This window comes from Tachyglossus aculeatus, chromosome 10 (genome assembly GCF_015852505.1).
Source record: "Tachyglossus aculeatus isolate mTacAcu1 chromosome 10, mTacAcu1.pri, whole genome shotgun sequence".
NCBI lineage: Eukaryota > Metazoa > Chordata > Mammalia > Monotremata > Tachyglossidae > Tachyglossus > Tachyglossus aculeatus.
Window position 1 is genome coordinate 777,228 of NC_052075.1, and position 12,016 is coordinate 789,243.

General features: G+C 50.9%; 1 protein-coding gene across 2 annotated transcripts in view; it reads left to right on the forward strand.

The window, feature by feature from the left end:
- The first annotated feature begins 652 nt into the window (after window positions 1–652).
- PRKAA2 (protein kinase AMP-activated catalytic subunit alpha 2) overlaps window positions 653–12,016 on the forward strand; it is a 31,926-nt gene continuing 20,562 nt past the window's right edge. For both annotated transcript variants that reach the window (XM_038752386.1, XM_038752387.1), the window contains exon 1: window positions 653–817. In XM_038752386.1, coding sequence (XP_038608314.1) covers window positions 724–817 — 94 coding nt within the window. In that variant the 5' untranslated portion in view covers window positions 653–723. The remainder of the gene's footprint in view (window positions 818–12,016) is intronic.

Genomic DNA, 12,016 nt, shown 5'->3' on the forward strand with positions numbered 1-12,016 from the left:
CCAGTCATTTCACTTTCCTGGGCCTCAGTTCCCTCATCTGGAAAATGGGGATGGAGACTGTGAGCCTCCCTGGGGACAACCTGATCACCTTGTAACCAGTCATTTCACTTCTTCCCTGGGCCTCAGTTCCCTCACCTGGAAAATGGGGATGGAGACTGCGAGCCTCCCTGGGGACAACCTGATCACCTTGTAACGAGTCATTTCACTTCCCTGGGCCTCAGTTCCCTCACCTGGAAAATGTGGATGGAGACTGTGAGCCTCCCTGGGGCCAACCTGATCACCTTGTAACCAGTCATTTCACTTCTTCCCTGGGCCTCAGTTCCCTCACCTGGAAAATGGGGATGGAGACTGTGAGCCTCACTGGGGACAACCTGATCACCTTGTAACAAGTCATTTCACTTCCCTGGGCCTCAGTTCCCTGAGCTGGAAAATGGGGATGGAGACTGTGAGCCTCCCTGGGGACAACCTGATCACCTTGTAACTATCCCAGCGCTTAGGACAGTGCTTGGCTCCTAGTAAGCGCTGAATAAATACCATCAGCAGCAGCAGCAGCATCATCAGGAGCAGTGCCCCGACCCCCTGACTCCTCCCCCGATGCCCCCGACCCATGGCTCCTCCCCCTCCTCCCGGCCCCGGTCCTCGTCTTCGTCCTGGTCCTGGTCCCGGTCCCGGTCCCGGTCCCGGGGTTGGGCCCGGTCCGGGTGGGCGGGGGGCGCGCTGACCATGGCGGAGAGGCCCAAGCACGACGGCCGGGTGAAGATCGGACACTACGTCCTGGGGGACACCCTGGGGGTCGGCACCTTCGGCAAAGTCAAAGGTTCGGGAGCCCACCAAGGGCGGGGGGCCGCGGGCCAGGGGAGGGGGCTAGGCAGGGGAAGGGGGCTCAGCTGCTGGGCCTGGGAGGGGCAGGTGGGTAAGGGGCTGCGTTGGGGGGAGGGAGCCATCCTGGGGCAGGTGGGTAAGGGGCTGCGTTGGGGGGTAGGGGTCCATCCTGGGGCTGGTGGCTAAGGGGCTGCGTTGGGGGGAGGGGGGTCTCTCCTGGGGCAGGTGGATAAGGGGCTGTTTTGGGGGGAGGGGCCCATCCTGGGACTGGTGGGTAGGGGGCTGTCTTGGGGGGAGGGGACCATCTTGGGGCAGGGGTGGAGTGGGCTGGGTTGGGGGGAGGGATTCATCCTGGGGCTGGTGCGTAGGGGGCTGCGTTGGGGGGAGGGATCCATCCTGGGGCAGGGGCGGAGTGGGCTGGGTTGGGGGGAGGGATCCATCCTGGGGCAGGTGGGTAAGGGGCTGCGTTGGGGGGTAGGGGTCCATCCTGGGGCTCGTGGCTAAGGGGCTGCGTTGGGGGGAGGGGGGTCTCTCCTGGGGCAGGTGGGTAAGGGGTTGTTTTGGGGGGAGGGGTCCATCCTGGGGCTGGTGGGTAAGGGGCTGTTTTGGGGGGAGGGATCCATCCTGGGACTGGTGGGTAGGGGGCTGCCTTGGGGGCAGGGGACCATCTTGGGGCAGGGGTGGAGTGGGCTGGGTTGGGGGGAGGGGTTCATCCTGGGGCTGGTGGGCAGGGGGCTGGGTTGGAGGGAGGGGCCCATCCTGGGGCTGGTGGGTAGGGGGCTGTGTTGGGGGGAGGGGGCCATCCTGGGGCTGGTGGGTAGGGGGCTGTGTTGGGGGGAGGGGTCCATCCTGGGGCTGGTGGGTAGGGGGCTGTGTTAGGGGGAGGGGACCATCCTGGGGCAGGGGCGGAGTGGGCTGGGTTGGGAGGAGGGGGCCATCCCGGGGCAGGTGGTTAAGGGGCTGTGTTGGGGGGAGGGGGGTTCTCCTGAGGCAGGAGGGTAAGGGGCTGTGTTGGGGGGAGGGGTCCATCCTGGGACAGGTGGGTAAGGGGTTGCGTTGGGAGGAGGGGTCCATCCTGGGACAGGTGGCTAAAGGGCTGCATTGGGGGGAGGGGGTCTCTCCTGGGGCAGGTGGGTAAGGGGCTGTGTTCGGGGGGGGCCCATCCTGGGGCTGGTGGGTAGGGGGCTGTATTGGAGGGAGGGGCTTATCCTAAGCGCTTAGTACAGTGCTAAGCGCTTATTACAGTGCTCTGCACTTATTACAGTGCTCTGCACATAGTAAGTACTCAATAAATACGATTGAATAAATGGGGCTGATGGGGAGGGGGCTGTGTTGGGGGTGGGGGGGTCCATCCTGGGGCAGGATGGAGGAAGATAGGGCTATGTTGGGACAGGATAGGGGAGGGGACTGGGCCAAAGATCTGGGACCAGATGGGTAGGGGTCTGGATTGGGAGGGAGCTATTCTGGGACAATAATAATTATAATTTTGGTATTTGTTGAGCACTTACTCTGTGCCAGGCAGTGTAATAAGCCCTGGGGTGGATCCAAGCAAATCGGGCTGGACCCGATCCCTGTCCCACGTGGAGCTCGCAGTCTCAATCCTCATTTTACAGATCAAGTAACTGAGGCAAAGAGAAATGAAGCAACTTGCCCACGGTTCCACGGCAGACAAGTGGCAGAGCTGGGATTAGAACTCATGACTTTCCGACAGGATTATAACCTACGTCCTCTGACTCCCCACCACACTGATTGGAGAAGCCATACTGCTTCTCAATCAATCATATTTTAATAATAATAATAATAATGGCATTTAAGTGCTTACTATGTGCAAAGCACTGTTCTAAGCACTGGGGAGATTACAAGGTGATCAGGTTGTCCCCTGTGGGGCTCACAGTTTTAATCCCCATTTGACAGATGAGGTAACTGAGGCCCAGAGAAGTTAAGTGATTTGCCCAAAGTCACACAGCTGACTAGTGGCAGAGCCGGGATTTGAACCCATGACCTCTGACTCCAAAGCCCGGGAACTTTCCACTGAGCCACACTGCTTCCCCTCTGATTTGACAGGTGGTTGTCAGTATGGCTGGCAGGGGCAGGGCCTGGGGTCAGAGAGGCATCAGGGTGGTGAGCGGGAGTTTTTCAGAGTGGCAAAGTGGCTAGAGCCCGAGCTGGGGAGTCAGAGGGTCATGGGTTCTAATTCCGGTTCCGCCGTGTGTCTGCTGTGTGACCTTGGGCAAGTCATTTCACAGTCACTTGGAGGAACAACAGCATGGCATAGTGGATATGGCACGGGCCTGGGAGTGAGAAGGCCATGGGTTCTGCCACTTGTCTGCTGTGTGACCTTGGACAAGTCCCTTCACTTCTCTGGGCCTCGGTTCGCTCATCTGTAAAATGGGGATTAAGATTGTGAGCACCATGTGGGACAGAGACTGTCCAACCCAATTTGCTCGTATCCACCTCAGCGCTTAGTACAGCTTGGCACATAGTAAGCACTTAAAAATACTATTATTATTATTATTATTACTTCACTTCTCTGGGCCTCGGTTCCCTCATCTGTAAACCCATGAGGGGTTCACAGTCTCAATCCCCATTTTACAGATGAGATAACTGAGGCCCAGAGAAGTTAAGTGACTTGCCCAAGGTCACAGAACAGACAAGTGGCAGAGCTGGGATTATTCATTCATTCATTCATTCAATCATATTTATTGAGAGTTTACTGTGTGCAGAGCACTGTACTAAGCACTTGGGAAGTACAAGTTGGCAACATATAGAGACGGTCCCTACCCAACAGTGGGCTCACAGTCTAGAAGGGGGAGACAGAGAACAAAACAAAACGTATTAACAAAATAAAATAAATAGAATAAATATGTACAAATAAAATAAATAAATAGAGTAATAAATACGTACAAACATATATACATATATACAGGTGCCGTGGGGAGGGGGAAGAGTGGGAGAGGAAGGAGGGGGCTCAGAACACTGTACTGAACACTTGGAAGAGGACAACAGAATTAGTCGACATGAAATTTCAGTCTACTCTGTGTAGGGCACCATACTAAGTGCTGGGGAGAAGGCCATAGAGGGAGCTTCCAGTTTAATGGAATGAAGAAATAGGTGGTCATGGCTGTGTGGGTGACAGTGGATGTGAATCCTGGGGTTGTTTTCCACAGCAGATGACCAGGGACAGGTCACCATCCCCCCCGCCCACCTCCTTTCCCCTCCCTCTACCATGGGGGCTCCAAGCTCATTTTGCCAGGAGGTATAAAGTGCAGGGAACATTCCGCAGGGTGGGGTGGGGGAGACAACCTGTGGGCAAGTTCTTGGAATTGGATCCTCCTCCTCCTCCTCCTCTGCCCCTCCACCTCCTCAATCAAACGATGAGATTTATTGAGCACTTTGCGCAGAGCACTGTACTAAGAGCTTGAGTACAATATAGCAGAGTTGGTAGATGCATTCTCTGCCCACCACTGAGTTTACAGTCTACAGTCCCCCTCCTCTTCCCCTCCCCTTCTCCTCCTTTTTCTCCTTCTCCCTTTCCCCCTCCTCCTCCACTCCTCCTCCTCTTTCACTTTCCCTCTTCCTCCCCCTCCTCCTCCACTCCTCCTCCTTCCTTCTTTCTCCTTCTCCTCCTCCCCCTTCCCTCCATGCCATGGTCACTAATCACTGTCCTGAAATACTTTGCGTGGCTTAGTGGCAAGAGCACAGGTTTGGGAGTCAGAGAACGTGGGTTCTAATTCTGGCTCCACCACTTGTCTGCTGTGTGACCTTGGGCAAGCCACCTAACTTCTCTGTGCCTCAGTTACCTCATCTGTAAAATGGGGATGAAGACTGAGCCCCACGAGGGACAACCTGATTATCTTGTATCTACCCTAGGGCTTGGAACTGTGCTTGGCACAAAGTAAGTGCTTAATACCATTATTATTATTATTATTAAGACTGTGAGCCCCACGTGGGACAACCTGATTACCTTGTATCTACCCTAGGGCTTAGAACAGTGCTTGCCACATAATAGTAATAATAATAATAATAATAATGGCATTTGTTAAGCGCTTACTATGTGCAGAGCACTGTTCTAAGCGCTGGGGGAATACAAGGTGATCAAGTTGTCCCATGTGGGGCTCACAGTCTTAATCCCCATTTTCCAGATGAGGGAACTGAGGCTCAGAGAAGTGAGGTGACTTGCCCAAGGTCACACAGCAGACATGTGGCAGAGCCGGGATTCGAACCCATGACCTCTGACTCCAAAGCCCGGGCTCTTTCCACTGAGCCATGCTGCTTCTCTTATATTATAATAGTAATAATAATAATAATAATAATAATGGCATTTGTTAAGCGCTTACTATGTGCAAAGCACTGTTATAAGCGCTGGGGAGGATACAAGGTGATTTGGTTGTTCCACGTGGGGCTCACAGTCTTAATCCCTATTTTACAGATGAGGTAACTGAGGCCCAGAGAAGTGAAGTGACTTGCCCAAAGTCACCCAGCTGACTAGCGGCGGAGCCGGGATTTGAACCCACGACCTCTGACTCCAAAGCCCTGGCTCTTTCCACCGAGCCACGCTGCTTCTGTAGTGCTTAATAAATACTGTTATTACTGTTATTGTTACTCAGCCCCTGGCAGGGGTACACACAGACCCCAGCAGACATAACGCATTTCCTTTGAGTTGGCCCAGGGGTTCCGTGTCACAGCCCCACTCAGGGTCCCTGATGGGGGGAGCGTGGGGACCCTGGGAAATGGCTTCTGGTCCTGCTCCGCCCGCTTGGCCATGTTGTCAATCGGGGGGAACAGTTTTTGGGCGAGAACCAGCAGGACTCCTGACCATCAGCTGGTCAACTAACATGGGGTGGGAGGGGGAAGACCAGGGCCACTTCCAGGATCCCGCCTTCCCACCCGCCGGGGCACAGCACCACAGCCCTGAGCTAGGGGTCCGGCCCACCCGCTGCCTGTGCAGGCACTTGCTCTTCATTCATTCAATCATATTTATTGAGCACTTACTGTGTGCAGAGCACTGTACTAAGCACTTAGGAGAGTAAAATAGAACCATAAACAGAAACATTCCCAGCCCACAACGAGCTTACTGTTTAGAAGTGGGGAGACAGACGTTAATAGAAACAAAATTACAGACGTGTACTTAAGTGCTGCCAATTGTGTTGCCAATTTGTACTGTGTTGCCAATTTGTACTTCCCAAGCGCTTAGTACAGTGCTCTGCACATAGTAAGCGCTCAATAAATACGATTGATTGATTGCTGCGGGGCTGGGATGGGGGAAGAGCAAAGGGAGCAAGTCAGGACAACGCAGAAGGGAGTAGGAGAAGAGGAAAGGGGAGGCTTAATCAGGGAAGGCCTCCTGGAGGAGATGTGCTCCCTTTACCCTTCTCCCCCCTCCCAGCCCCACAGCACTTACGTATATATCTGTAATTTTATTTATTTGTATTGACATCTGTCTCCCTGCCTCTAGACTGGGAGCTTGTTGTGAGCAGGGAATGTCACTGATTTTTGTTGTACGGTACTTTCCCAAGCGCTTAGTACAGTGCTCTGCACACAGTAAGCGCTCAATAAATATGATTGAACGAAGGAATGAATGCTCTGCACACGGCGCTTAATAAAGATTATTGAATGAATGAATGAATGAATAAGCCTTTGAAGTGGGGGGAGAGTAATTGGCTGTCAGATTTGAGGAGGAAGGGTATTTCAGGACAGTGGCAGGATGTGGGTGAAAGGTTGGTGGCGAGATAGACGAAATCGAGGCACAGTGAAAAGGTCAGTGTTAGAGGAGCGAAGTGTGTGGTCTGAGTGAGGTGAGATAGGAGGGGGTGAGGTGATACGAGTGCTTTAAAGCCACTGGTGAGGCGTTTCTGTTTAATGCAGAAGTGGATGGGCAACCAACAGAGTTTTTTGAGGAGAGGGGTGGCATGTCCTGAATGTTTTTGTAGAAAAATGATCCGGCCAGCAAAGTGAACTGTGGACTAGAGTGGGGAGGCTGGGAGGTCAGCAAAGAGGCTGATGTGGTTATCCAGGAGGGATAGGATGAGTGATTGCATTAACGTGGTAGCAGTTTATAGAGAGGAAATGGCAGATTTTAGCCATGTTGTGAATTTGGGACCGACAGGATTTGGTGATGGACTGAATATGTGGATTGAATTAGAGAGAGGAATCAAGGATAACACCAAGGTTACGGGGTTGTGAGACAGGAAGGATGGTGTTGCCATCTGTAGTGATGGGAAAGTCAAGGGGAGGATAGGGTTTGAGTGGGAAGATAAGGAGATCTGTTTTGGACATGTTAAGCTCGAGGTGACGGGAGGACATCATCATCATCAATCGTATTTATTGAGCGCTTACTATGTGCAGAGCACTGTACTAAGCGCTTTACTTGGAGGACATCCAAGTAGAGATGTCTTGAAGGCAAGAGGAGATGCGAGACTGGAGAGAGATCAGGGCTGGAGAAGGAGATTTGGGAATCATCCACATAGAGGTGGGAGTTGAAGCCGTGGGAACCAACAAATTCTCCAAGGGAGGGGGTGTCGATGCTCGTGGGTCATCCCCTCTAGACTGGAAGCTTCTTGTGGGCAGGGGATGCATCTACCAACTCCCAAGCGCTAAGTCCAGTGCTCTCCTTGTTTGATTGATTTTGCCACCCCTTGTCCACCTTCACTCCCGCTACACTCCAGGCCCCCGAGGGGTGGGATCAGAGAGTACAGGTCGCCGGTGCCAGCCACCAGTCCTGGCATCAACTCCTGCTTGGTGCAGAGGCTCCGTCCAGCGCTCTCCAACCGAGGCTTTTCGGGGCCCCCTCCCACCTCACCTCAGTGAGAAGCAGCGTGGCCTAGGGGCAAGAGCCCGGGCTTGGGAGTCAGAAGATGTGGGTTCTAATCCCAGCTCCGCACTTGTCTGCCGTGTGACCTTGGGCAAGTCACTTCTCTTCTCTGGGCCTCAGTTACCTCATCTGTAAAATGGGGATGAAGACTGTGAGCCCCACGTGGGACAACCTGATTATCTTGTATCTATCCCCGTGCTTAGAACAGTGCGTGGCACATAGTAGACTCTTAAATACCATAATTATTGTTATTATTACCTTACTACTCTCCTACTACAACCCAGCCCACTCACTCTGCTCCTCTAACACCAACCTTTCCACTGTACCTCCATCTCGTCTACCTCGCCGCTGACCTCTCGCCCACGTCCTGCCTCTGGCCATGAATGCCCTCCCTCCCCATATCCCGACAGACAGTGACTCTTCCCTTCTTCAAGGCCATATTGAGGGCCCACCCATCTCCTCCAAGAGGCCTTCCCTGACTAAGCCCTCCTTTCTTCTTCTCCCACTCCCTTCTTCATCTCCTGACTTGCTCCCTTTATTCATCCCCCGCTCCCAGCCCCACAGCACTTATGTCCATACCCGTAATTTGTTTACTTATATTAACATCTGTCTCCCCCTCTAGACTGTAAGCTTACTGTGGGCAGGGGATGTGTCCATTTTTTGTTACACTGTTCTCTCCTATGAGCTCAGTGCAGCGTTTTGCACCCAATAAGTGCACAGTAAATATGACTGACTGACCGACTGGTGTCCGACTGAAGTCCGTCAGGGGCTCGGTCCAGTGGCGTCCGACCTAGGCCAGTCCACCACCCTTGCCGGGAGGCTCCATCAAAATCAGAGAACAGATTTTCCTGCCCCGCCTCACTTATTTCTGGATCTTTTTCATTCTTCGTTTCATTCAAACCAGTGAATGAACAGATTGAGAAGCTGTCGGCAAGAGTCAGATTGTTGCCAAAGAGAGATTAAAATCCCTTCAGGATTTGTTTACCATCTTGAGCAGCTGCTTATTTTTTAACCATTTTAAAGAAACACAAACGACCTTGATTAATGAAAACCTCCTTTCATGGAGAAATTCTGGGTCCCACCTCCAGATTGCTCAAATTTCCCTAACCCCAACAGTAGCAGAGGTAACACCCTCCCTTTCAAAGCAAGATTAGAGCTGCTGGTATTGTTTGCACACAGAATTACAGCCATTATGATAGAATTTCGGTTTTGCTTTTTTTCCCTGATGCAAAAGAGGAATGAGAAATTCAGAGGTTAATTTACCTCCATCTCTGCCTTCCTACACACGACCAGTTCTGTTCACAGAGAGCTCTGGAGAATCTGTAAGTGGAAAATGCAGGAGCTATTTAGTTCTCTCATTTTCACACCAAACGTAACAACAATCCATAAATCAACCACATTTATTGAGCACTTACTGTGCACAGAGCACTATACTAAGCGCTTGGGAGAGTACAGTATAACAGAGTTGGTAGACAAGTTCCCTGCCCACAGTGAGCTTAGAGTTCAGAGGGCGAGTCAGACATTAATATAAATAAATAAATTATGGACACGGACATAAATGCTGTGGGCTGAGGGATGGGTGAATAAAGGGTGCAGATCTGAATAACAAGAATAATAATTGTGGCATCTGTTAAGTGCTCAGCGTTGGGCACCGGGGGAATTACAGTATAACTCCATACAGCTCTTGTCCCACATGGGGCCGTAGACTAAGGGGGAGGGAGCGTACAGGTGTTTAATCCCCATTTTACAGATGAGAAACTGAGGTCTGGAGAAGCTGACTCACCCAAGTTCACACTGAAAGCAAATGGCAAAGCTAGGATTAGAATCTAGATCTCCTGTAAATCAGGTTAGTGTAGCTCAATTTGGGGAATTCTGTTTGCTGTTGGAGGTTGAATGTTAAGGTTGTGGGTGAAGGTCACCGTGTCAATCAATCCATTTCTTTTATAGTATTTAAGTGCTTAGTTAATTAATTCAGTCATACTTATTGAGCGCTTACTCTGTGCAGAGCACTGTACTAAGCGCTTGGTAAGTACAAGGTGGCAACATATAGAGACGGTCCCTACCCAACAGCGGGCTCACAGTCTAGAAGAGGGAGACAGACAATAAAACATATTAACAAAATAAAAAAAATAGAATAAATATGTACAAGTAAAATAAATAGAGTAATAAATATGTACAAACATATATACATCTATACAGGTGCTGTGGGGAGGGGAAGGAGGTAAGGCGGGGGGGGATGGGGAGGGGGAGGAGGGGGAGAAATATGCAACAGGCACTGTATACTAAACGCTGGGGTAGATACAGGGTAATCAGGTTGGACCCAATCCGTGTCCCGCAGGGGGCTCACAGTCTTAATCCCCATTTTACAGAGGAGGCAACTGAGACACAGAGAAATGAAGTGACTTGCCCAAGACCACACAGCAGACAAGTGGTGGAGGTGGGATTAGAATCCAGGTCCTTCTGACTCCCAGGCAGGCTCTAGCCTCTAGGCCACACTGCTTCTCTACCAATAATCATAATTGTGTTTTTTGTTAAGTGCTAACTATGTGCCAAGCATTGTTCTAAGCACTGGGGTGGATACAAGGAAATCGGGTTGGATGGTCTAACAATCAATAGTATTTATTGAGCACTTACTGTGCGCAGAGCACTGTACTAAGTGCTTGGGAGAGTACAACAAGTTGAAAAGGAGTTTTCTTTTTTGAAAGGAGCTCTCTCAAAACCTCCGTTTGTCTGCTGTGTGGCCTTGGGCAAGTCACTTCACTTCTCTGTGCCTCAGTTACCTCATCTGTAAGATGGGGATTAAGACTGTGAAACCTACGTGGGACAGGGACTGTGTCCAACCCGATTTGTTTATCCACACTTAGTACAGTGCCTGGCACAAAGTGCTTAACAAATACCATTATTATTAATATCAGCTTTCTTCATCCTGTTCTTTGGAAAAGTGGACCCCAGAGATCTCTGCAGAAAAGGATGTAGAGGTTGGCTTTCAGTCGGTTTGTTTCTTCCCTCTCTTTCCCTCCCCTCCACTTCCCACCTGCCTGTCTTTTCCCCTGCCCCTCCAGTCAATCATTCAATCAGTGGTATTTATGGAGCGCTTACTGTGTGCAGTGCTCTGTATTGAGCACCTAGGAGAGTATAAAATAGCAGAGTTGTTGGACGCAATCTCCCATATCCGTCCCCTCCAGCATCCCCTACCCATACTCTCCCCATTTGTCTGCTGTGTGGCCTTGGGCAAGTCACCTCACTTCTCCGTGCCTCAGTTACCTCATCTGTAAAATGGGGATTTAGACTGTGAACCCTACGTGGGTTCATCCATTCCCTTCCCCATCAGTCTTCCCCTTCTGGTACCCCCTTTCTCCCCATCTGCCCCTCCCCACCTCTCCCATCCCCTCCCCTCCCCTGTAGTCCCCCCCACCCCTCAACATCCTTGCCCCCATCCCCTCCCCCTCCTCTTCCTTCCACTGCTGTCCTCTTGCCACTCTTCCCCTCCCCTTTCCTCCGGATCCTGGAACGGTCAAGGACAGAGGATCAGCTTTCAAGCGTCCAACCTTTTATTTTTAGCAGGTTGTTATTAAGGAAAGAATTTCAGGCCCTTCTTATCTCTTTCCTAAGAATAGAAACCTCCTTTCCCCCCTCCCTCCTGGGAGAGATGGGGTACAATCACTTTGTTCTACTCTTCAACTAAGCCTACCTGCAGGAACTCTGCAATTCGTGGCACCTTATTAAAAACTGATTCTCTATCTGCTCATGGGTTTTTTGCTTTGTTCTGTTGGTTTTTTTTTTTAACAACAGCTTCTGCACAACTCAAAATAAGAACCAACTTCTCAATCCTGTTTTCTTAGTTGGCTTTATGGAGGATTCCCCCCTTAATTCTGATTGTCATTACATTTTAACTTATGGTAAATGAAAAAGTTTTTTTTAAGAGTTGTCCGCAAGAGATGCTGTTTTTTGTTGGGGTTTTTTTTCGGTTACTCTACCAAATTTTTATATGAAATTACCTCAAAATGAATTAATTAATGGTGATTTTGGTTAAGCGCCGACTGTATGTCAAGCACCGTGCTAGGAGCCGGGGTAGACACAGGATCACCAGATAATAATAATAATGATGGCATTTGTTAAGCGCTTACTATGTGCAAAGCACTGTTCTAAGCGCTGGAGGGGATACAAGATGATCAGGTTGTCCCACGTGGGGCTCACAGTCAATCCCCATTTTACAGATGAGGTAATTGAGGCCCAGAGAAGTTAAGTGACTTGCCCAAGGTCACACAGCAGACATGAGGCGGAGCCAGGATTCGAACCCACGATCTCTGACTCCAAAGCCCGTGCTCTTCCCACTGAGCCATGCTGCTTCTCAGATCCGACACAGTCCCTTGTCCCACATGG